The 27,056-nt window shown below is 46.6% G+C and overlaps 1 protein-coding gene across 4 annotated transcripts in view; it reads left to right on the forward strand.

The window, feature by feature from the left end:
* Positions 1-27,056, forward strand: part of LOC121549486 (ankyrin repeat and sterile alpha motif domain-containing protein 1B-like) — a 277,377-nt gene that overhangs the window by 80,999 nt on the left and 169,322 nt on the right. For all 4 annotated transcript variants that reach the window (XM_045212863.1, XM_045212862.1, XM_045212865.1 and 1 more), the window contains exons 4-9: positions 2,571-2,723; positions 4,137-4,283; positions 8,552-8,627; positions 20,487-20,588; positions 22,747-22,875; positions 26,842-26,918. In XM_045212863.1, coding sequence (XP_045068798.1) covers positions 2,571-2,723; positions 4,137-4,283; positions 8,552-8,627; positions 20,487-20,588; positions 22,747-22,875; positions 26,842-26,918 — 684 coding nt within the window. The remainder of the gene's footprint in view (positions 1-2,570; positions 2,724-4,136; positions 4,284-8,551; positions 8,628-20,486; positions 20,589-22,746; positions 22,876-26,841; positions 26,919-27,056) is intronic.

Below are 27,056 nucleotides of genomic sequence, written 5' to 3' on the forward strand. Positions count from 1 at the left end.
CGCTAGTCGTGAGGCGTTCCACAAAACACATCGCTAGTTTTGAGCATTTTATGAACAATCATCATGTATAACATCCGTGTACCAACAGACTCAACACAAACATTATGACAGCCAGGTATTGGTGTGTTAATAGCAGCAGGTGGCTGTTGCTTATGGCTCATTCAGCAATAATGCTCTGTCTGCTGGCTGATATTGGTAAGCTGTCAGAGCTAATGGAAATATATTGGCTTCCTTTGACAACATGGAGCGACGGTTCCCTGTCTCTATCCCACCCTCTCTGTATCAGCAGTGCGCACAGTTCTGTTCTGGAAGATTCCACTATAGCAAGGGGAGGAGGGGGGATAGAAGGGGGAACGGAGCGATTTGATTGACCCGTCAGGCACAGCGCTGTAGCACGCTGTAGTGTTTTTGCCCCCTGCGTCGGTGAGTATGTATTTACTGTGTGGGTTTGTGTCTTTTACCCTTTTTCCATCATCTCTCTCTCTCTCTCTCTCTCTCTCTCTCTCTCTCTCTCTCTCTCTCTCTCTCTCTCTCTCTCTCTCTCTCTCTCTTCTCTCTCTCTCTCTCTCTCTCTCTCTCTCTCTCTCTCTCTCTCTCTCTCTCTCTCCCCTTCCCTCCACTGTACTGAAGAGAGGAGTAAATGAAAGGGGGATGGGGGGGAGAAGAGGAAGAGGGGAGTGCCGCCGCTCTCGAGGGAAGAGAGAGCAGGCATGTAGTGATAGACAGAAAAGTGGGAGGAGAGGTGTGTGTATTTCAGGAGTGGATGCTGTTTCAGAGCCAGGGGGAAAGAAAGTAATAGCGGTGAAAAGGGGGGTCCGGAATAGTCTGTGTGTGCGTACGTTCATACGTGCCCGTGTGTGTGTGTGTACCTACGTTCATACGTGCCTGTGTGTGTGTACCTATGTTCATGCGTGCCTGTGTGTGTGAATGTACTGTGTTCCCATGCCCAGCTCCAGTGAGCCAGAGTAGAGTTAGTTAGATTAGCCTGTCCCCCCCCCTTCTTTCTCTTCTCCCAATGCTGGATTGTATTAAAGTTAGGGATTCACACACACACACACACACACACCACACACACCACACACACCACACACTACAAACACACACCACACACACACCACAAACACACACACTGAATTAGGAGGAAAAGGATGTTTCCTCTCTTAATTCAACCAGCACATAATTTTCCATTCCATCTTGTGTCCACAAAGAACCCTGATGTGTCTGTGCCTGTGTGTCTGAGTGTCTGAGTGTGTTTGTCTGTGAGAGGGAGAAACAGAGAGAGAGAGAGAGTGTGTATGTGTGTGTATATATGTGGTGTGTATATGTGGTGTGTGTGTTTGCGAGTGTGTAGTATACAGTATAAACAGCATGCTTGTGGAACCAGTCATCCCTCTCTGTAATGCTCTCCTGCTGTGCTCTGTACTACCCTGTATGGCTGTGTCCTGTACTACCCTGTATGGCTGTGCTCTGTACTACCCTGTATGGCTGTGCTCTGTACTATCCTGTATGGCTGTGCTCTGTACTACCCTGTATGGCTGTGTCCTATACTACCCTGTATGGCTGTGTCCTATACTACCCTGTATGGCTGTGCTCTGTACTACCTTGTATGGCTGTGCTCTGTACTACCCTGTATGGCTGTGCCCTGTACTACCCTGTATGGCTGTGCTCTGTACTACCCTGTATGGCTGTGCTCTGTACTACCCTGTATGGCTGTGCTCTGTACTACCCTGTATGGCTGTGCTCTGTACTATCCTGTATGGCTGTGCTCTGTACTACCCTGTATGGCTGTGTCCTGTACTACCCTGTATGGCTGTGCTCTGTACTACCCTGTATGGCTGTGCTCTGTACTAACCTGTATGGCTGTGTCCTCTACCCTGTATGGCTGTGTCCTGTACTACCCTGTATGGCTGTGCTCTATTGCAGTCAATACTGTACCACTACCGTGTTCCACTGAGCCTGAGATCCTAATGCAGAAACCTAAATCAACCCCATTGCCTATAGACACTAATGAAAGGTAGAAGCAATTTGTGAATCAATATGGCAATTATGTCACCATGTCTTTTGATAGACTGGCTGGCCTTTTTACCATATTGTGAAAGTATTCTACAGAGTGCCCTGATATTATCCTGACCATGTGACCTGACAAGGAGGTTGTGTGGTACTGACCATAGACCAGGGATGGGCAATGGTCCCCCCTCCACCACCTGGAGAGCAAAACATTTTAGCAGCCCCCCTCTTATTTCCTGCAATTCTACATTTTGCCAATATGATATCTGAGTGAGAGTGACTAACAAAAGGGGGGCCGCCAGTTGCCCATCCCTGCCATAGACAGACAACAGGGGGTGATAGAAGGCTACTGTGGGCAGCTCTAGGACAGGTTAATTGGGTTGAAGAGAAGAACACTGCCCTGGAGATTCAGGAGAGTCCTCTGGTAAACTGTATGTGTGACAGTAGAGTTTGTCCCACACAGTAGATGGAGCTATGCATGCAAGGACTCACAGACAATGAGGTCAACATAATAGATGTATCCATATTGTAAAGCTAAGACAGTTGCTCCCCCCTGTATACAGAACCATGAGAGTGAGACAGCGCTGCACTGTGCGGCCCAGTACGGCCACTCTGAGGTGGTGTCCATCCTACTGCAGGAGCTGACAGACCCCACCATGAGGAACAGCCGCAACGAGACCCCCCTGGACCTGGCCGCACTCTACGGACGACTTCAGGTGAGGATGGACCACCCCTTTGAGTAACGTTCCACTCTAGGTTTCTTCGTTCTACAGAGTTTTCCCATTGCTGACAGGTGTAATAAATCAAGCACACAGCCATGCAATCTCCATAGAAAAACATTGGCAGTAGAATGGCCTTACTGAAGAGCTCAGGGACTCAACGTGGCACCGTCATAGGGTGCAACCTTTCCAACAAGTCAGTTTGTCAGATTTCTGCCCTGCTAGAGCTGCCCCGGTCAACTGTAAGTGCTGTTATTGTGAAGTGGAAACGTCTAATAGCAACAACGGCTCAGCCGCGAAGTGGTAGGCCACACAAGCTCACAGAACGGGACCGCCGAGTGCTGAAGCGTATAGCGCATAAAAATCGTATGTCCTTGGTTGCAACACTCACTACACAAAATACCTTTGAAAACAACGTCAGCACAAGAACTGTTCATCAGGAGCTTCACGAAATGGGTTTCCATGGCCAAGCAGCCACACACAAGCCTAAGATCACCATGTGCAATGCCAAGCGTCGCCTGGAGTGGTGTAAAGCTCACCGGCATTGGACTCTGGAGCAGTGGAAATGCCTTCTCTGGAGTGATGAATCACGCTTCACCATCTGATTGTCCGACAGATTAATCTGGGTTTGGCGGATGCCAGGAGAACACTACCTGCCCCAATGCATAGTGCCAACTGTAAAGTTTGGTGGAGGAGGAATAATGGTCTGTGGCTGTTTTACATGGTTTGGGCTAGGCCCCTTAGTTCCAGTGAAGGGGAATCTAAATACTACAGCATACAATGACATTCTAGACGATTCTGTTTCCAACTTTGTGGCAACAGTTTGGGGAAGGCCCTTTCCTGTTTCAGTATGACAATGCCCCCGTGCACAAAGTGAGGTCCATACAGAAATGGTTTGTCGAGGTTGGTGTGGAAGAACTTGACCGGCCTGCACAGAGCCCTGACTCCAACCACATCGAACACCTTTGGGATGAATTGGAATGCCAACTGCGAGCCAGGCCTAATCACCCAATATCAGAGTCCAACCTCACTAATGCTCTTGTGGCTGAATGGAAGCAAGTCCCCGCAGCAATGTTCCAACATCTAGTGGAAAACCTCCATATTAATGCCCATGATTTTGGAATGAGATTTGACAAGCAGGTGTCCACATACCATGGAGTGACGCGGCTTGTGGTCCTGAGGGTCTTGTTGTATGTAATACTGTAGTAGCCGACATGGGACTGTAGCCGACATGGGACTCAAATAACTACACATTTAGATCTTGGAACTCATGTCCTCTGGGCTTGAACCCCCCTCTCCTCCCCTCCCCTCCACCCTCTCTCTCCTCCCCTCCCCTCTCCTCCCCTCCCCTCTCCTCCCCTCCCCCTCTCTCTCCTCTCCTCCCCTCTCCTCCCCTCCCCCTCTTCCCAGGTGGTCTGTATGTTGGTGACCGCCCACCCCAACCTGATGAGCAGCCACGGGACAAGGCGCCACACGCCCCTGCACCTGGCCGCCCGCAACGGGCACCACTCAACCGTGCACACCTTGCTGGAGGCCGGCATGGACGTCAACTCCCAGGTCAGCGGTCTAGGGGTCAGGGTCGCTGTGGAGTCTGTGTTGAGGGGTTAGGTGGATGGGTATGGGTTAGGAGGGGGTGAGGAATGAGGTTGTAGGTTAGCTTTTATTCTGCAGGTGTGTTGTTGGATTGGAGGGTCACTCTGCGTTTATACTTCAATGCAACATGTTCTTCTGTAGAGGGATGTGAAGAGAGGAGAGCTACAGGTCAACTCAGCATTGAAGGAAAACTCCACCCCATCTTTTGGTATTTGTTTCATTACTCCATTGTTGACATAGTCCCAAAATGTTTTGCTTGTCAGCAATCAAGCTTTCAAGATATGTAACTTTCAAAATACAGAAATCATCCTTGTATGATTCATTTTGCATCATATGATGCATCATACTGGGACAATTTCTGTACTCAGAGGTAGTCCTGGTTAAACCAGGCTTCAGCTTTGTTTGTTACATTTCTCTTCCCTCCTGCAGATGTTGCTCCAAGACGAGAGCTTAGTGCCAGTAAATCTAACTCAACGTCTCTTTAGCTCAAGATACCGCTCCCTCCTCTCTCCTTGTAATGAATGTTTAAAGCCTGTCTCCAGTGTTTTTAATGAGTTAGTACAGTATCTAAGGATACTTTTCCTTCTACTCAACCTCTTTCTGAATGGTATTGCGGCAATATTAGTAGAACTATGCAACACACAGCAACGCATAGCAACAGCAACACACAGTGTGTGTGTGTGTGACGGGTGGTCAGAGTAGGTCAAGAATGAGTTTGAGATGTGTGTGTTGTCTTCAGCACTCAATGGTCATACATACAGTATTGCACTGTGTGTGTGTATGTGATTGCTTCAGATACAGAACACGTGTGTGTGTGTGTGTGTGAGGTGTAGAATGATGTGGTGATTGAAATAAGTGAATAATTGAAGGGGAACAGAGACAGAGAGAAAAGAGAGTAGTAACGGGTGTTCCTGAGTTCACACACCCTCTCTCTCTCTCTCTCTCTCTCTCTCTCTCTCTCTCTCTCTCTCTCTCTCTCTCTCTCTCTCTCTCTCTCTCTCTCTCTCTCTCTCTCTCTCTCTCTCTCTCTCTCTCTCTCTCTCTCTCTCTCTCTCTCTCTCTCTCTCTCTCTCTCTCTCTCTCTCTCTCTCTTCTCTCTCTCTTCTCTTCTCCCTCCCCCTCTCTCTCTCTCTCTCCTCCCCTCTCTCTCCTCCCCTCCCTCTCTCTCTCCTCCCTCCCTCTCTCTCCTCCCCTCCCTCTCTCTCCTCCCTCCCTCCTCCCTCCCTCTCTCTCCTCCCCTCCCTCTCTCTCTCCTCCCCTCCTCTCTCTCTCTCCCTCTCTCTCTCTCTCTCTCTCCTCCCCTTCCTCTCTCTCTCTCTCCTCTCCTCCCTCCTCTCTCTCTCTCCTCTCCTCCCCTCCCTCTCTCCCCTCTCTTTCCTCCCCTCCCTCTCTTTCTGCCTCCTCCCATCTCTCTCTCTCTCTCTCTCTGCCTCCTCCCCTTCTCTCTCTCTCCTCCCCTCCCTCTCTCCTCCCCTTCTCTCTCTCTCCTCCCCTCTCTCCTCCCTCCCTCTCTCCTCCCCTCCCCCCTCCCTCTCTCCTCCCCTCCCCTCTCTCTCTCACTCCCTCCTCCCCTCTCCTTCTCTCTCTTCTCCCCTCTCCTTCTCTCTCTCTCTTCTCCCCTCCCTATCTCTATCTCATCTCTCTCTCTCTCATCCGTCTCTCTTTCTCTCTCTCTCCATCTCTCTCTCCAAAGCCACACTGTCATATCTGTGCTTTGACATTAAGGAGTGGAAGGAACGTCAGTCCCACGGATGGTGGGGTTGTTGTAAATAGCAGTGTGTGTGTGTGTGTCAGTGCCTAGTAAAATAATTACATTCAAGCCCATCGTTCGAATGAATAATGTATGAGGATATCTCTCTCTCTCTCTCTCTCTCCTTTCTCTCTCTCCCTCTCTCTCTACTGATGAGGGGATTCCCTATGGAGAGACCTGCTGCTCTGTAGGCAGGTAGAGATCCAAGGGCAAAAGTTGAGCCCACTGGATATAAACACACATTCAGACCCCCCCGCACAGCGGTCTAAGGCACTGCATCACAGTGCTGAGGCACCACTACAGCCAGGGGTTCAATCACAGGCTGTGTCACAGTGGCCATTACCGGGAGCCCCATAGGGCGGCGTACAATTGCCCCAGCACCGTCCGGGTTAGGGGAGGGTTTGGCCGGGGGGCTTTCCTTGGCTCATCCCGCTCTAGTGACTCCTTGTGGCGGGCCAGGTGCCTGCATGCTAGTGATGGGCGATTAATCAACATTTCTTATTTTTTCTGGTTATTAAACAACTAATTGACCGACGTCGGTGCAATTACTTGAATTCCATTTAGTTCAGGTTTTTTTTGTGTGCCCAACATGCCGTTTCTCTAAAGAGAAATCTAATCATTCACGAGAGAAATCTAAGAACTCAAGTCAAGAACTATGTGGGACGCTGGGCTGAAGGGAGTTGTGGTTTTCATTAAGCAAATATTCAATCTAGATCAGCACATAAACGTGGTAATTAACTACACTGACCATAATCCATTGCGGCAGTTTTTTCCAGATCAGAGAGGAACAAGCAAAGCGAGAGGTTTCACACTCGCCAAAATCTGTCCAAAATATGCCCAATGCGTTTCTATGGGCTTATTTTGGACCTAAACTTGTCGCCTACCTTCCCGCCTTTGGGACAACGACACCGATTGTTAGGGCGGAGACGTGCGTCTCGTCATTGTATACAGGTCTCTGGATAGAGACAATGGAATATTTTCAATGTTTTGGCTATTGAATGTTCACTTTTTGGCTTTGGAATTTCCATAAAAAAGCTCAAAAATCATTGTAACGTCATTATTTCATAATACATTTAATGTAAAGAAAATAATAATCCGAAAACTGTGATTATTTTTGAATAATCAAACCAAACAGACTTCAAAAAGCACTAATCGCTCAGCACTACTGCAAGCTGACTTTGGTCATCAGTCGAACGGTGTTTCCTCCGACACATTGGTGCGGCTGACTTCCGGGTTAAGCGAGCAGTGTGTTAAGAAGTAGCGCGGCTAGGTGGGTCATGTTTTCGGATTTGCAGCGATGAGAAAGGGTCGTAACTAGCGATGGGAGAAAATAGGGGAAAAACTATACAGAAAGGCCCAACACCAAAGAAAGAAAGGCCCAACACCAAAACAAACCCCCCCCCTCAGTCTTCAGTCAAACAGCCACCTAAATTCCTGAAAGCGCAGCGAGAGTGAATCGATTTCCTCATTTTCCGGTGACAGCACCACCTAAACGCCATGGGAAACGACACAGGAAAGGGTTTGAGGGGGGGAGTGGGGGAGGGTCCGGCGGTTTGGTTTCCTGTCCCTCGATGTATGTGTGTGTGTTCCCTCCAAACTCATCGCCCAGTCACCTCTAGTTCCATGTCACTGTGGGTTATGAAGCTTTTTGCTTGTTCTCGATTTTGATATTTTTACATTCCTGTTTTTGACCTGGTCTTCTGGGTTCTGTGGTATTGGATGTTCACATGCCCTTTCATTGGCATACTTTGACCTTTGAACCGTAAGGGTCAGTCAGACTCACCTGGATTGTGTGTGTGGGAACACAGGAGGTGCAGTTATGGGTTTTGATTGGTCGATGTGTTGGATTTTTGGGGTCTTTCTTAGCTGCGTTGATAATACCTTGGTGATAGAGGAAAGAGAAGGTATAGTACACACACACACACACACACACACACACACACACACACAGCAGGCTTGTTGAGTTTAGTCACAAGGCAGGCGCCTGGCTGGGTGTTAGTATGAGAGATCCAGCTAAGGTCAGAGGGACTGTAACACACAGGGAGTGTGTTTGTGTGTCTTTGTGTCTCTGTGTGTTTTTAAAATGTTTGTCTAAGTAATCACAGTTACTGTACACTAAATCTTTGATGACTATGGAAATCCAAGATGACGCCCACAAGTTGACGTCCCCTCCCACAGTTTCTATGCATTGCATCATGCCCCCAATAGACCAATGTATTCTACAGGGGCTAATGCGCACTAGCATCCAGGCCATATAGAGAGGGAGGAAACTGTGGTGTATATTTGTAATGGGACGTTTCCACATGGGGCTCTGTGTACAAAGAGTTATCTTGTGCAATGTCTTGAAATCAATGTTTTCTTTCTATCTTCTTCTCTCTTTCTCTCTCTCCCCCGCATCACTCTCCCCTCTCTTGCCTTCGATTATTTGGTCTCCTCCTCTTTCTCTCTTACCCCCCCACCTCTCTCTCTTTCTCTCTCTCAGACGGAGAATGGCAGTGCTCTCCACGAGGCAGCTCTCTATGGGAAGATGGATGTGGTTCGGCTGCTGCTAGACTCAGGTGGGTGTCATGAGGGAGTCCATGTACCCCCCCATACCTCTGTCCTTGTTCCTGTTCTTATGTGTACGTGCCTGTGTGCAAACCTGCCCCATGTATTTACCCCAATACTGCTGCTAATCTATCTAACAGTATGTACATGTTCTGTTCTGGAGATATCAGCAGCACTAGAGATCCGTCCTGCCATATTTAGTAATCCACTGTATTGATGCTATTCTGGGTTGGCTAACACAGTGTTAGCTCAAGGGCTCCGGGATTAGTTGAATAAGGTGTGTAGGTGCTGGGCTGGAACAAAAATGTGCGCCCCCCCCAGAGGTCAGTCAGAAACTTGAGAAACACTGGGCTACGAGTTAGATGCTCATCCTGGGTCCGTTTTTCATTTCCCCCACTAGTGGTTAAGGCTAGGATTCATGGAGGGAAAGCTGATCCTAAATCTGTACCTAGGTAAACTTCACCCCAGAAGCAGGGTATATAATGTACACATGCTATGTATAGAAGCAATATAATCATGTTTCATAGCTGTGCTGTCATGCCCCTCTGTGTGTGTGTGCATATATATATATATATATATAGATATATATAGAGAGAGAGAGAGAGAGAGAGAGAGAGAGAGAGAGAGAGAGAGAGAGAGAGAGAGAGAGAGAGAGAGAGAGAGAGAGGAGAGAGGAGAGAGAGAGAGAGAGAGAGAGAGAGAGAGAGAGAGAGAGAGAGGTGTGTATATATATATACACACAGTGGGGAGAACAAGTATTTGATACACTGCCGATTTTGCAGGTTTTCCTACTTACAAAGCATGTAGAGGTCTGTAATTTTTATCATAGGTACACTTCAACTGTGAGAGACGGAATCTAAAACAAAAATCCAGAAAATCACATTGTATGATTTTTAAGTAATTAATTTGCATTTTATTGCATGACATAAGTATTTGATACATTAGAAAAGCAGAACTTAATATTTGGTACAGAAACCTTTGTTTGCAATTACAGAGATCATACGTTTCCTGTAGGTCTTGACCAGGTTTGCACACACTGCAGCAGGGATTTTGGCCCACACCTCCATACAGACCTTCTCCAGATCCTTCAGGTTTCGGGGCTATCGCTGGGCAATACGGACTTTCAGCTCCCTCCAAAGATTTTCTATTGGGTTCAGGTCTGGAGACTGGCTAGGCCACTCCAGGACCTTGAGATGCTTCTTACGGAGCCACTCCTTAGTTGCCCTGGCTGTGTGTTTCGGGGTCGTTGTCATGCTGGAAGACCCAGCCACGACCCATCTTCAATGCTCTTACTGAGGGAAGGAGGTTGTTGGCCAAGATCTCGCGATACATGGCCCCATCCATCCTCCCCTCAATACGGTGCAGTCGTCCTGTCCCCTTTGCAGAAAAGCATCCCCAAAGAATGATGTTTCCACCTCCATGCTTCACGGTTGGGATGGTGTTTTTGGGGTTGTACTCATCCTTCTTCTTCCTCCAAACACGGCGAGTGGAGTTTAGACCAAAAAGCTCTATTTTTGTCTCATCAGACCACATGACCTTCTCCCATTCCTCCTCTGGATCATCAAGATGGTCATTGGCAAACTTCAGACGGGCCTGGACATGCGCTGGCTTGAGCAGGGGGACCTTGCGTGCGCTGCAGGATTTTAATCCATGACGGCGTAGTGTGTTACTAATGGTTTTCTTTGAGACTGTGGTCCCAGCTCTCTTCAGGTCATTGACCAGGTCCTGCCGTGTAGTTCTGGGCTGATCCCTCACCTTCCTCATGATCATTGATGCCCCATGAGGTGAGATCTTGCATAGAGCCCCAGACCGAGGGTGATTGACCGTCATCTTGAACTTCTTCCATTTTCTAATAATTGCGCCAACAGTTGTTGCCTTCTCACCAAGCTGCTTGCCTATTGTCCTGTAGCCCATCCCAGCCTTGTGCAGGTCTACAATTTTATCCCTGATGTCCTTACACAGCTCTCGTCTTGGCCATTGTGGAGAGGTTGGAGTCTGTTTGATTGAGTGTGTGGACAGGTGTCTTTTATACAGGTAACGAGTTCAAACAGGTGCAGTTAATACAGGTAATGAGTGGAGAACATGAGGGCTTCTTAAAGAAAAACTAACAGGTCTGTGAGAGCCGGAATTCTTACTGGTTGGTAGGTGATCAAATACTTATGTCATGCAATAAAATGCTAATTAATTACTTAAAAATCATACAATGTGATTTTCTGACAGTTGAAATGTACCTATGATAAAAATTACAGACCTCTACATGCTTTGTAAGTAGGAAAACCTGCAAAATCGGCAGTGTATCAAATACTTGTTCTCCCCACTGTATATATATATATATATATATAGATAGAGAGAGAGAGGGGGACAGTAGATTAAATGTGTAGAGAGAGACAGTAGATGATATGGAGAGATAAGAGAGAGATATAGTAGATGATATGGAGAGATAAGAGAGAGATATAGTAGATGATATGGAGAGAGAGAGAGATAGTAGATCATATGGAGAGAGAGAGAGATAGTAGATCATATGGAGAGAGAGAGACAGTAGATGATATGGAGAGAGAGAGAGAGATATATATGTATATATATATACTCATAAACAGATCAATATTGTTGACAAGTTTATAATAGGCAAACTCAACCCTTAGTCTCGCTGCCAACATTCCCTCCAGCATTCCCACCACATCCACAGACCCCTGTCCCCGAATACTGTTCTTTCGGGTCTTCCATATCGCTAATTTTGCTGCCCCTAACACAAAATTAAGCAACAGAACTACACCTTTTTGACTAAACCTGTACTTTGGCCCAAATATATACAGTTGGGAAGAGAAAACCTCTCCCAACGTTGAGAACCAATTAGTGATCAGGTCAGTCATCCCGACCAACCTGGGACACTGTAAAAACAGATGTGCCAGAGTTTCAGACTCAGCGCAGAATGGACACCCCTCCCCAACAGTAGGATCCAGGTGTACCAGATACATGTTGGTGGCTATGGCTCCTTGTATTATCCTCCATTGGAGGTCAGCTGTCCTCTTATCAATAGGCAGTTTGTATAATGATCGCCAACAGCCTTTTGGGGAGGCACCTGGACCAAGCACACCCGCCCACCTCGTCGATTTTACCCCTTCCAGGGAAGAGGCATGGGACACCTTTACACATATTCTGTACATGGCCTTCTTTCCCACCTCCTTGAACTCCCCCCAGCTCCGGGGTATCGAAGGAAAGCAGCATCCCCACGTCCTCCTCGAATGCCCCCGCCGCAGCACTAACAATCAGTGCAGGGAACACATAATCCAGACCCCCCTTCCACCGATCAGAATTGGAAGTGTCAGTCACATACTGCAGATGAAGTACTGGCAAGGAGTCACAGACCTCAGCGACGACCTTCATCAGTAGGCGAGACGATCGGATCCCCCCTCTTTCTCCCAGCTCCTCCGACGACCTATTCCTGTTCCGCATCAGATGACCCAGCTTAGTACACCCCACGCCTAACAGGCATGAACGTAGGCTAGCTGAACCCAGAACACGGGACTGGATGGCAGTGTTTTGAAAAAGAGGCTCTTCAAAAAGCCACATCCCTGGTGGAGTGAGGCCAGGCAACACACCCCCCTCCAGCTTTAAGAGGAAAAGGTGCTTGTCTAAGCCCAAACAGCCCGCTCTCCTCATCAATGTGTAGGCTGTGTCAACCCAGCTAGAACTGTCACTGTACAACAGTCTCTGGGCTGCTTGAAGCCGGAAAGCCATGATCCTAGAGGAAATGTCCACCAGGCCTTGCCCACCCTCGTGCAGTGGCAGGTACAGGGCTGCAGCTTTAATCCAGTGTTGTCCAGACCAGAAGAAATTGACAAGGGTCCTCTGAAGCTCTTGTATCAGACCCTTTGGTGGCTGCAAAATCATTAGTCTGTGCCACAGGGTAGAGGCAGCAAGATTATTAGCTACCTGTACCCTTCCCCTATAAGACATCTGGGGCAGCACCCATTTCCATCTTGACAGTCTGGCACACACTTTCTCCACTACACCCTCCCAGTTCTTTTTCTGAAAGACATCGGAGCCTAGAAAACCCCCCAAAGTCTTCATCCCATCTCTGCCCCACTGAAGCCCCCCTGGTAACCGTGGAGTGGACCCCATCTGAAGCTGACCTTCCCACAGCGCTTCACTCTTTCCCCAATTGACTCTAGCTGAGGAGGCCCCCTCATACACCTTTAAAGCGTTTGAGAGAACCTTACTGGTTTCTCTGTGCCAGGTGTAATGAAGGGTCCCACGATAGCACTGTCTGCGTATGCAGATGATGTGACAGTTTTTATTACAGGGGGTGAGGATGTTAAGCTTCGCTCTTAAAAAACAAAGCATTGGTTCAATCGCCAGACTATATAACTGCCCTGAAATTGGGCATCCCTGCCTGATGCCCCTTTGGACAGGGATGGGGCAACTCAAACCACCCCCCACCTTCACCATACACGAGGCCCCAGCATACAGTAAATTCATCCAAGACAAAAAAAACACCCCCAAACCCAAAGGCTTTCATTGTTTTAAACAAGTACTGATGGTCCACACGATCAAAAGCCTTCTCCTGATCCAAAGAAAGTAAACCCACATTTACATCAGACAGTTTACAAATGTCTAAAACATCTCTTATTAGAAACAAGTTGTCAACAATAGAGCAATCAGGTACACAGTAGGACTGGTCCTTGTGGACCAACAATCCCAGATACTCTTTCAACCTGTTTGAGAGACATTTAGAAACAATTTTAGATTCTGCACACAGCAACGCAACAGGTCTCCAATTTTTTATGAGAGCCAAATCCCCCTTTTTTGGCAACAGTGAAAGTACCGCACGTTGACAAGATACAGGAAGAGAGCCCTCATGAAAAGATTCACACACCACTTCATAAAAATCCTCCCCAATAGACCCCCAAAAGTGCTTATAAAACTCAGATGGTAAACCATCAATGCCAGGGGCTCGGCCTGTTGAGAGCTGCATAACTGCTGTGGACTGCTCTTGCAGTGTAATGTCAGTGTCCAATACGACTCTTTGCTCAGGTCCCAATTGAGGAAGACCATGTAACAACTGTTCAGTACACAGAGAGTCACAATCCTCCACCTTATAGAGGGCAGAGTAGAAATCCACGGCATGTTGACGCATTTCACTGTCATCCTGGGTCACCTTCCCATCAGGGAGACGAAGGCAGACCATCTGTTTACGTTGCAATGTCGACTATCCTAGTTTTTTTTTTTAAGCGCTAGGTGCATCCATATCCTTGAGGGAAGCGAAACGAGACCTAATCAAGGCACCCTTCACTCTTTCATGCAGAAACAACCTCAGTTCATGTTTCTTGTCCTGTAAATTCATGACTAGTCTGGGGTCATTCTGAGTGAGCAACTTCAATTCAATAGATTTGATGTCCTGTTCAAGGGCCCTGATAGTCTCTTTAACTTCAATTTGAGACAGAGCAGTATACTGTTGACAAAATAATCGTATTTGGGCCTTCCCAACCTCTCACCATTGTCTAAAGGACTCAAAATTCCCTTTTGTAACCCTCCATTTTTCCCAAAACAACAAAAACCTTTCCCAAAACATGACATCATGTAACAATTTAACATTAAAATACCAATAAGATGATGACCTTCGTGGACAGGACAAGTGAATATCAACAGTGACAATATGGTGATCAGAGAAACCCACAGGAGTAATGTCACACCTTCCAACCCTACTACAGTATTGCTCAGATACATACAACCTGTCTAACCTTGCTGCACTGACATGACCTTCATTAACTTTTAGCCATGTGTACTGCCTAACTGTTGCATTCCTTACTCTCCACACATCAGAAAGCTCAAACTCAGTTAACAGACCAGACAGGTAAGTGGCTGACCGCAGGTGAGGTTTTTCAGCGGTGCGATCAACAGTAAAATCCACTGTACAGTTCCATTCCCCTCCTAAAACCATACACCCCTCTTGGTCACACTGTCTTAAGGTTTCCTTTATTTTATCAAAACCAACAATACGCTATGTACCCTCATTAGGAGCATAAACATTTTTAAAAAAACTAACAAAAACCTCATATCATCCACCTTGACCAATAAAACCTGACTCTTGACAATCTCTGTTGTAGATACCACAGTCACCCCTAAGCTTGAAGAAAACAAGAATGCCACCCCAGCACTGAAATTAGTACCATGACTGAGTATATGCTGCCCCTCCCACCACATACCCCAGTCAACCTCATTTTCCTCATCACTATGTGTCTCCTGTAGGAAAACTACATTAATTAATTAATTAACATTAAGCCTTTTCTGTTTTATTACTTCTAATACCCAAGCCCTCTTATTCCTGTCCCTTCCTCCATTAATATTGAGAGAACCTACCCTTAGTATCTCCATATAGAAAAGAAAAAGGAAAAGCAGAAGATACCACAGAGAAACCAGACAAAGAGAATAAAACACCCTATGAGGCATAATCATCAGCATTATTTTAAATGTTCTCTTAACCTGACCACGTTTCCCACCACCTTTTGCTGCTGCAACAGCAGTAACACATTTCCTCAAGCGAAACCGCTTCTTCTCACTCAACTGGTCTAACCCCACTGTCTTCTGTAACATCACAGCTGACCTCACAAATTTATCAACATCAAAATAATCTGCCAATTTGACAGATTTCCCAAAAGTCTGATCCAGAAACCCATTTACCTTCTCTAGATCATAAATAGAGTCCTCACCAGCTGATATCGTATCAAGAGAGATATCCATACCTTCTCCTGATCCTCCTCAACTGAGGCCACAGACCACTGACTCCCCTCTACCACATCCCTTTCAACACTCCCCACTTGCACCCCATCACTCGTACCAGGCATCTCCTCCACTACCTGGGAGACTAGCCCCACCTGAACCCCATTACTCGTAGTGGGCATCTCCTCCACTACCTGGGAGCCTAGCTCCACATGAACCCCCTCCTGTACCCTATTACTCGTAGTGGGCATCTCCTCCACTGCCTGGGAGCCTAGCTCCACATGAACCCCCTCCTGTACCCCATCACTCATAGTGGGCACCTCCTCACCACTCTGAGGAAATGGCTCTTCAGATCCATCCTTACCTTCTACAACAATATTTTTCTGCTGCATAACATTTCCCTCTGGTACAAGTTGCATCTCTGTGCCCTCAACACGGACAACTTGTTCCTCAGCAACAGATGCTTGTGGCTGCTCTACCGCTGTCAGCCCACCTCTCCCTACATCAGTGGGCCCAGGCGTTACGAGGACCACCTGCGCCCCTCCCTCTGCCTTCTCCCTTTTCGGGCAAGCATATCGCTTATGACCAACATCCCCACACTCAAAACACAGTTGACTACCCGTACTAGCATAAGCCATATACAGTCTATTGTCATACTTGACATTAAACGATAACTCCAAAGTCTGCTCCGGTGAGTTCAAAAACATAAACACCTGTCGCCGAAACGACATAACCTGTTTCAATGCCGGGTGTTTGCAACCCAACGGGACAACCTTAATTGAACTTGCAAACTTCCCAAAGCGCAATAACTCGCGCTCCAATAGCTCATTTGGAATAAACGGCGGTACATTTGAAATCGTTACCCTTGTTGACGGAGAAAAAAGCGGCGTAACTTGAATAAACATTCATTTAAGAAGTACGCCATGATCAACCATACGATCAACAAGGCGCTCTTCTTTAAGAAATACCACCACCGCTTTATTCATCCGTGACGCATAAGCAACATTCTCATATCCTACCTTCTCTCCTACGGCGACCAGAAACTCCTCCACCGTGACAGTAGCTTCAGTAACACACCTAAAGCCGTGCCGAAGTGAGAGGGACGGCGTCCCCATTCGGGCCGCCATCCCCACCAAAATCAGGATAATTTTGACAAGAAAAACAATATACTTTATTCTACCACAACAAGAAAATAGAAATAATAACCTTAATCATGCATAGAAGAAAAAAGGATATCACCAAGAAAAGGAAAACCGAAAGAAAACCCAGGATATCTAACGCTACACAACACTCGCACTTAGCACTCACTCAAACAATTCCCAGCATGCACCAAACACTCCCAGCATGGAGAGAGCGAGAGAGAGGAGGACAGTAGATGTGATACAGTGGGGAGAACAAGTATTTGATACACTGCCGATTTTGCAGGTTTTCCTACTTACAAAGCATGTAGAGGTCTGTAATTTTTTAACATAGGTACACTTCAACGGTGAGAGACGGAATCTAAAACAAAAATCCAGAAAATCACATTGTATGATTTTTAAGTAATTAATTTGCATTTTATTGCATGACATAAGTATTTGATCATCTACCAACCAGTAAGAATTCCGGCTCTCACAGACCTGTTAGTTTTTCTTTAAGAAGCCCTCCTGTTCTCCACTCATTACCTGTATTAACTGCACCTGTTTTGAACTCGTTACCTGTATAAAAGACACCTGTCCACACACTCAATCAAACAGACTCCAACCTCTCCACAATGGCCAAGACCAGAGAGCTGTGTAAGGACATCAGGGATAAAATTGTAGACCTGCACAAGGCTGGGATGGGCTACAGGACAATAGGCAAGCAGCTTGGTGAGAAGCCAACAACTGTTGGCGCGATTATTAGAAAATGGAAGAAGTTCAAGATGACGGTCAATCACCCTCGTTCTGGGGCTCCATGCAAGATCTCACCTCGTGGGGCATCAATGATCATGAGGAAGGTGAGGGATCAGCCCAGAACTACACGGCAGGACCTGGTCAATGACCTGAAGAGAGCTGGGACCACAGTCTCAAAGAAAACCATTAGTAACACACTACGCCGTCATGGATTAAAATCCTGCAGCGCACGCAAGGTCCCCCTGCTCAAGCCAGCGCATGTCCAGGCCCGTCTGAAGTTTGCCAATGACCATCTGGATGATCCAGAGGAGGAATGGGAGAAGGTCATGTGGTCTGATGAGACAAAAATAGAGCTTTTTGGTCTAAACTCCACTCGCTGTGTTTGGAGGAAGAAGAAGGATGAGTACAACCCCAAGAACACCATCCCAACCGTGAAGCATGGAGGTGGAAACATAATTCTTTGGGGATGCTTTTCTGAAAAGGGGACAGGACGACTGCACCGTATTGAGGGGAGGATGGATGGGGCCATGTATCGCGAGAGACAGTAGATTATATGTAGAGAGAGACAGCATATGATATGGAGAGATAGAGAGAGAGCGATAGTAGATGATATTGCGAGAGAGAGACAGTAGATGATATGGAGAGAGAGAGAGAGAGAGAGAGAGAGAGATAATAGATGATATGGAGAGAGAGAGAGACAGTAGATGATATGGAGAGAGAGAGAGACAGTTGATGATATGGAGAGAGAGAGACAGTAGGTAATATGGAGAGAGAGAGTAGATTATATGGAGAGAGAGAGAGAGAGAGAGAGAGAGACAGTAGATGCTATGGAGAGAGAGAGAGTAGATGATATGGCGAGAGAGACAGTAGATGATGTGGAAAGAGAGAGTGAGAGACAGAGAGTAGATGATATGGAGGGAGAGAGAGAGTCTGTAGATGATATGGAGAGAGAGAGACAGTAGATGATATGGAGAGAGAGAGAGAGAAAGTAGATGATATGGAGAGAGAGAGAGAGAGAGAGACAGTAGATGATATGGAGAGAGAGAGACAGTAGATAATATGGAAAGAGAGAGTGAGAGACAGATAGTAGATGATATGGAGGGAGAGAGAGAGAGTCTGTAGATATGGAGAGAGACAGTAGATGATATGGAGAGAGAGAAAGTAGATGATATGGAGAGAGAGAGAGAGAAAGTAGATGATATGGAGAGAGAGAGAGAGACAGTAGATGATATGGAGAGAGAGAGAGAGAGACAGTAGATGATATGTAGAGAGAGAAAAACAGTAGATGATATGGAGAGAGAGAGAGACAGTAGATGATATGGAGAGAGACAGTAGGTGATATGGAGAGAGATAGAGAGAGATAATAGATGATATGGAGAGAGAGCGAGACAGTAGATGATATGGAGAGAGAGAGAGACAGTTGATGATATGGAGAGAGAGAGACAGTAGATGATATGGAGAGAGACAGTAGGTGATATGGAGAGAGAGAGAGTAGATTATATGGAGAGAGAGAGAGACAGTAGATGCTATGGAGAGAGAGAGAGAGAGAGAGTAGATGATATGGCGAGAGAGACAGTAGATGATATGGAGAGAGAGAGACAGTAGATGATATGGAGAGAGAGAGTAGATGATATGGAGAGAGAGAGAGAGAGAGACAGTAGATGATATGGAGAGAGAGAGAGAGACAGTAGATAATATATATAGAGAGAGAGATAGTAGATGATATGGAGAGAGAGAGAAAGTAGATGATATGGAGAGAGAGAGAGAGAGAAAGTAGATGATATGGAGAGAGAGAGAGAGACAGTAGATGATATGGAGAGAGAGAGACAGTAGATAATATGGAAAGAGAGAGTGAGAGACAGAGAGTAGATGATATGGAGGGAGAGAGAGAGAGTCTGTAGATGATATGGAGAGAGAGAGAGAGAGAGAGAGAGAGAGAGAGAGAGAGAGAGAGAGAGAGAGAGAGAGAGAGAGAAGATGATATGGAGAGAGAGAGAGAGAGAGTAGATGATATGGAGAGAGAGAGAGAGACAGTAGATAATATATATAGAGAGAGAGATAGTAGATGATATGGAGAGAGAGAGAAAGTAGATGATATGGAGAGAGAGAGAGAGAGATAATAGATGATATGGAGAGAGAGAGAGACAGTAGATGATATGGAGAGAGAGAGAGACAGTAGATGATATGGAGAGAGAGAGAGACAGTAGATGATATGGAGAGAGAGACAGTAGATGATATGGAGAGTAGAGAGAGAAACAGTAGATGATATGGAGAGAGAGAGAGAGAGACAGTAGCTGATATGGAGAGAGAGAGAGAGAGAGACAGTAGATTATATAGAAAGAGAGAGTGAGAGGCAGAGAGTAGATGATATGGAGGGAGAGAGAGAGACAGTAGATGACATGGAGAGAGAGAGAGAGAGTAGATGATATATATATATATATATATATATAGAGAGAGAGAGAGAGAGAGAGAGACAGTAGATGATATGGAGAGAGAGAGAGAGACAGTAGATTATATAGAGAGAGCGAGAGAGAGACGGTAGATGATATGGAGAGAGACAGTAGATGATATGGAGAGAGATACAGTAGATGATATGGAGAGAGAGAGACAGTAGATTATATGGAAAGAGAGAGACAGCGAGAGTAGATGATATGGAGAGAGAGAGAGTGTGGTCTCTTGTCCTACCTCCCTCTCCTCTCCCCCCTTATTTTCCTCAATTGCATCCTGTTTCCTCTGGTGTCTTGTTGCGCTTCCTGTGAAGAACCCCGGGCGGCCATACTGTTTTGGTCCGGGGGGTTTATTTAGATGAGAGCGACAGGCCTATACCGGTTTACTGTCTGACCCCTGTCATCCACCCAACCCTCTACTCTATCCACCTGTGTGTGTGTGTGTGTGTGTGTGTGTGTGTGTGTGTGTGGAAGGGTGAGATACAGGATGGACATAGCTAGCATCCTTTTTCAGTAAACTGTCAGACAGAAATACAGTATGAATGTTTCCTTCTAAAATTGGCCAAGTGAGTCTATTTGGGATCTTTTTCCTCCTTGACTTGAGCTTTCCTCAGGCATTAATGGTGCAATCCACGGGATATCTTGTTCAAAACGAAATACACGCAATACTTTACAGCACTTCCCTTTTAAAATTAGTATATAGATTTACTTGTTAAGGGAGTGTGTGCAGGAGGCTAGATGTGTGTATGTCAGTGTGTGTGAGTGTGGGGTGGTGTCGGCTGGGTGCCTGTCTGACCCATTGTTTCTGTCTTCTGTCTGTCTGTTGCAGGTATTGACGCCAACATCACAGACTGCCAGGGAAGAACAGCTCTGGAGATCCTCAGAGAACACCCTGCACAGAAGTCCCAGCAAATCACTGCACTAATGGAAGGTACCACACACACACACGCACCACTCTCTCTCCCTCGTCGTGACAGTGTATGTGGTTGTCTAGAGGGCCAGGCGGTGTAGTGTCCGGATGTGTGCAGATTGATACAAGTCGTTCCAGGAAGTTTATCTTCCAATAGGGAACAAGGACAATGTGAGGCCTCTGTGTTGCTCTTCCTATACACAGGGGGGAGCATTCTCTTACACAACCTAATGCTTCTGCCATTGTCTTCTGCTCTCAGAGAACAATACACTGTTGTTACTAGTCCTGAATTGTTAGTAGGAGATTAGCTCATGGGCTAGCTCATTGAGTTGAGTGGCATGGTTATCTGCAGTTATGGCTAAGCCACTAGAAAGACTTTGGAATGTTCTGTAGGAATAAGTGGTTTTGGGTTTGTGGATGTGGATGTCAGCTGCAAAGTCAAAATTAGAAAAATTCATGAAAACAAAAATGTGCTTTTTGGTCTTAATTTAAGGTTAGGCATTAGGGTTAGCAGTGTGGTTTGGTTTAACATCTGATTTGATGACTTTATGGCCAGCTAGTGACCATCCTGCAGTGCTTCCTCCAGAACAAGATTCATGACGAATCATTATCTATTTCACTTGCTTTGGCAATGTAAACATATGTTTCCCATGCAAATAAAGCCCTTAGAGAGAGAGAGAGAGAGAGAGAGAGAGAGACCACAGTTATAGATGATTTAGAGAGGAAACGGTAAAGATAGATGAGGGAGAGGAAATAGTAGGCCATAGTTGAGGATGATTTAGGCGAGAGAGAGAAATAGAGAGAGGTCTGGAGGGGAAAGACGTGGGCGAGGTGCAGACAACTATAAATCAAAAGAGAGATGAGGAAGTTCAGGGTCAGGAATGAGAGAGGAGGGAGAGAAGAGAGGTAGGTAGGTAGGGGGAGATAAAGGGGAGGAGAGGGAGAGAAAAGGATAGAGTGGGGATGAGAGGAAGAAAGAGAGAGGGAGGGGAGGAGGAGAGAGGGGGAGGAGAGGGAGAGAAGAAGAGGGAGGAGGAGAAATGCAGAGATGGTGACAGAGAGCAAATTCAGGACACAGCTGGGAGAGAGTGAATGGATCAGCTGCCTCCCATTTCCTGTCAGAGGGAGAGAAAATGGGATTTCATTTCGCGATTGATCCCACCCATTTAAACTCAATAATATTCAGTCATCATTGTTAATGTAATTAAATGATTCAATCCATATATTTAAAAATTATGTATGAATATCTTATGCCTGATAAGAGCTGTCAAAGTTTGATCTCTAACACCTTTTTACACACACACACACACACACAACACACACACACACACACACACACACACACACACACACACACACACAGTCTTGTACAGCTAACCTTGTGGGGACACAAAATTCAGTCCCATTCAAAATCCTGTTTTCCCTAACACCTAAACCTAACCCTAACCCGTACTCTTACCCTAACCCTAACCTTAACCCAAAATCCTAACCTTAACCCTTCCTAAAACTAACCCTAGGTCCTAACCCTAACCCTTAACGTAATTCTAACCCTAACACTAATTCTAACCTTAAGCCTAAAAAATAATTTGACCTTGTGAGGACCAACAAAATGTCCCCAGTTGGTCAGATTTTTGTTTGTTTACTATTCTTGTGGGGACTTCTGGTCAAGAATAGTTAAACACACACACACACACACACACACACACACACACACTCCCTGTGTGTTACAGTACCTCTGACCTTAGTTGGGTCTTTCATTCTAACACACAGCCAGGCTCCTGCCTTGTGACTAACCTCAACAAGCCTGATCTGTGTGTGTGTGTGTGTGTGTGTTAGCGAGCTCATAGTTTGCTCCTGCTTCACACTCCCATTCCATATGCCTTGTGTGTGTTTCTGTGTGTGTGTGAGTGTGTCTGTGTGGGGTTCATTATCAGTACAATTAAATGGTTTCCTGCTCTATGTCTGCAACCTTTTGAACCCTACATTCACACCACCACCGCTCTCTGTCTGTCTCTGTCTCTCTCTCGGTCTCTCTCGGTCTCTCTGTCTCTCTCTCTCTCTCTATTTCTCTCTCTCTGTCTCTCTCTCGGTCTCTCGCTCTCTCTCCCTCTCTCCATTATCTCGCTCTCCCTCTCTTTTCTCTCCCCCTCTCTCCATTCTCTCTCCTCTTTCTCTCCAGAGTATATGATGGAAGAGATGATGGACAATAAGAGTGTGTTGATGGAGGAACCTATTCGCCAGTGTCCCGTCCCTACACCTTGCACCTCTATCCCCTCTCCCTCCGCCTCCCCCTCCCTCAGGCACAAAAGTAAGTACACACACACACACACAAACTTGTGCGCGCGCACACACACACACACACATACGAACACACACTCACTCACTCACTCACTCACTCACTCACTCACTCACTCACTCACTCACTCACTCACTCACTCACTCACTCACTCACTCACTCACTCACTCACTCACACACACACACACACACACACACACACACACACACACACACATACGTTAATGCACACACACACACACACTATACACATATCTATCAAACACACGCTATACTCACAAAATCAGACTGATATTTTCAAACATGGGGAGCAGTGCCTCTATTGGTATGAACCGGTACTACCTCACTCAACTTCAATGCAGTTTTCCCTTAGCCAACACTACCCCTTGTGGCTGAGCTGGAGCGGTGCACTGGTATCACTCTTACAACTCCCGCTGCTCTCTCTCTCTCTCTTCTCAATCACCGCCAGTCAGCACTCCCCTTGAATTATCTTTAGTGGAGGGAGGGAGGGAGCTGAAAAAACACATTCAGCACAGCTCGTTCACGCCTGAACACACACCGTGTTTAAACACCTCGGCACACTTTAGTGTATGGAGAGGGGGAGTGGTGGAGAAAGGAGGAGAGAGGGGGAGTGGTGGAGAAAGGCGGAGAGAGGGGGAGTGGTGGAGAAAGGCGGAGAGAGGGGGAGTGGTGGAGAAAGGAGGAGAGAGGGGGAGTGGTGGAGAAAGGCGGAGAGAGAGGGAGTGGTGGAGAAAGGAGGAGAGAGGGAGGGAGAGAGGGGGTGGTGGAGAAAGGAGGAGAGAGGGGGAGTGGTGGAGAAAGGAGGAGAGGGGGAGGGAGAGGGGGGGTGGTGGAGAAAGGAGGAGAGGGGGAGTGGTGGAGAAAGGAGAGGAGAGGGAGGGAGAGAGGGAGGGAGGGAGTGGTGGAGAAAGGCTTTATTCTTTTGGAACTTTTGTGTAATGTTTTACTGTTAATTACTGTTATGTTTCCCATGCCAATAAAGCCCCTTGAATTGAATTGAATTGAAAGGAGGAGAGAGGGAGAGAGGGAGGGAGAGGGGTAGTGGTGGAGAAAGGAGGAAGGGAGAGTGGGAGTGGAGGAGGAAAGGGGGATACCCGGCTGGGTTCCATTTTACAAATTGTTGACCTCCTCTTCACTCTCAATTGTGGATCTGTGATGACTAGATAGGTGAAAGCACCATCTCTGCCGGGCTTCCGCCATATTGCTTTCACCTCTCCAGGTTTATCAGGTCTGTGAAGGGCAGTGAACGAGGGCAGACGGGAGGAACAACTTTCTGGAATAGAACGCCACCACACATCCCCAGTCACAGAAAGGAACATATTAAGGTGTTGACATACAGTGGGGAAAAAAAGTATTTAGTCAGCCACCAATTGTGCAAGTTCTCCCACTTAAAAAGATGAGAGAGGCCTGTAATTTTCATCATAGGTACACGTCAACTATGACAGACAAATTGAGAAAGAAAAATCCCGAAACTCACATTGTAGGATTTTTAATGAATTTATTTGCAAATTATGGTGGAAAATAAGTATTTGGTCACCTACAAACAAGCAAGATTTCTGTCTCTCACAGACCTGTAACTTCTTCTTTAAGAGGCTCCTCTGTCCTCCACTCGTTACCTGTATTAATGGCACCTGTATGAACTTGTTATCAGTATAAAATACACCTGTCCACAACCTCAAACAGTCACACTCCAAACTCCACTATGGCCAAGAACAAAGAGCTGTCAAAGGACACCAGAAACAAAATTGTAGACCTGCACCAGGCTGGGAAGACTGAATCTGCAATAGGTAAGCAGGTTGGTTTGAAGAAATCAACTGTGGGAGCAATTATTAGGAAATGGAAGACATACAAGACCACTGATAATCTCCCCTCGATCTGGGGCTCCACGCAAGATCTCACCCCGTTGGGTCAAAATGATCACAAGAACGGTGAGCAAAAATCCCAGAACCACACGGGGGGACCTAGTGAATGACCTGCAGAGAGCTGGAACCAAAGTAACAAAGCCTACCATCAGTAACACACTACGCCGCCAGGGACTCAAATCCTGCAGTGCCAGACGTGTCCCCCTGCTTAAGCCAGTACATGTCCATAAGTTTGCTAGAGTGCATTTGGATGATCCAGAAGAGGATTGGGAGAATGTCATATGGTCAGATGAAACAAAATATAACTTTTTGATAAAAACTCAACTCGTCGTGTTTGGAGGACAAAGAATGCTGAGTTGCATCCAAAGAACACCATACCTACTGTGAACCATGGGGGTGGAAACATCATGCTTTGGGGCTGTTTTTCTGCAAAGGGACCAGGACAACTGATCCGTGTAAAGGAAAGAATGAATGGGGCCATGTATCGTGAGATTTTGAGTGAAAACCTCCTTCCATCAGCAAGGGCATTGAAGATGAAACGTGGCTGGGTCTTTCAGCATGACAATGATCCCAAACACACTGCCCGGGCAACGAAGGAGTGGCTTCGTAAGAAGCATTTCAAGGTCCTGGAGTGGCCCAGCCAGTCTCCAGATCTCAACCCCATAGAAAATCTTTGGAGGGAGTTGAAAGTCCGTGTTGCCCAGCGACAGCCCCAAAACATCACTGCTCTAGAGGAGATCTGCATGGAGGAATGGGCCAAAATACCAGCAACAGTGTGTGAAAACCTTGTGAAGACTTACAGAAAACATTTGACCTGTGTCATTGCCAACAAAGGGTATATAACAAAGTATTGAGAAACTTTTGTTATTGACCAAATACTTATTTTCCACCATAATTTGCATATAGATTCATTAAAAATCCTACAATGTGATTTTCTGGATTTTTTTTTCTCATTTTGTCTGTCATAGTTGACGTGTACCTATGATGAAAATTACAGGCCTCTCTCATCTTTTTAAGTGGGAGAACTTGCACAATTGGTGGCTGACTAAATACTTTTTTTCCCCACTGTATGTATTTGGCCAGGTCTGCTCTCTTTAGTTCATTTGAACTCCATTCAACTGAACAGATTAGTGTTTAGTAGAAACAAACCCAGTTTGATCCATCATCATCATTATGTACTGTAGTACTCTGTCTCTAGCTGTTTTCACTGAAGGAAATACCATCAATGAGCAGGTCACTCCAAGATGTGTGTGTGTGGGCGTGGGTGTGGGCATAGGTGTGTTTGGGTGTGTGTGGGTGTGTTTGGGTGTGTGTGGGTGTGGGTGTGAGCATGGGTGTGGGTGTGGGTGTGCCACAGTGGCTGAAGCTAGATATTGATCCGAGAGGGAAGGAGAGCAGAATCCAATTCCAATTATACCACAACCCACGAAGGCCACAGAGAATGGTAGAGAAGAAGAGAGATGGAGAGAGAAGCTTCTCCGTCTCTTTTGACTTCAGCTCGCTTTCTCATCTCTCCATTCTTTCACAGCCTTACATGTCACAATTAGCTAGGATTGTTGAAAACAGATTTAATATTTTCCCTTTTTGTCTTTTGTTGTCCCCTTCGTTTGACTATCCACAATCTCTTCTCTCCCCATTTCCCCACTCTCTCCCCATCTCCCCTCTCTCTCCCCATCTCCACGCTCTCTCCCCTGTCCCCTCTCTCTCCCCATCTCCCCTCTCTCTCCCCATCTCCCCACTCTCTCCCCATCTCCCCTCTCTCTCCCCATCTCCCCATCTCCCCACTCTCTCCCCATCTCCCCTCTCTCTCCCTATCTCCCCACTCTCTCCCCTGTCCCCTCTCTCTCCCCATCTCCCCTCTCTCTCCCCATCTCCCCTCTCTCCCCATCTTCCCCCTCTCTCCCCATCTCCCCTCTCTCTCCCCATCTCCCCTCTCTCTCTCCATCTCCCCACTCTCTCCCCATCTCCCCACTCTCTCCCCATCTCTCCTCTCTCTCCCCATCTCCCCACTCTCTCCCCTGTCCCCTCTCTCTCCCCATCTCCCCTCTCTCTCCCCATCTCCCCCTCTCTCCCCATCTCCCCTCCTCCTCCCCAGATGATGCTGTGACAGGGGAGCTCTCCAAGCTGCTGAATGAGATGAAGATGTGTCGGGACAGAGACTACTCCTTTGAGGTGTGCTGTAATGTTATTATCTTAATCTTTATCTTATAGACCCTTGTCTTGTCTTTGTAATCATAAAACAAATATTTAACCTTTATTTAACAAATTCTTATTTACAATGAGAGCCTACTTGTAAAGCCTCCATTGCTG

The sequence above is a fragment of the Coregonus clupeaformis genome, unplaced genomic scaffold (assembly GCF_020615455.1).
Source record: "Coregonus clupeaformis isolate EN_2021a unplaced genomic scaffold, ASM2061545v1 scaf0058, whole genome shotgun sequence".
Lineage (NCBI taxonomy): Eukaryota > Metazoa > Chordata > Actinopteri > Salmoniformes > Salmonidae > Coregonus > Coregonus clupeaformis.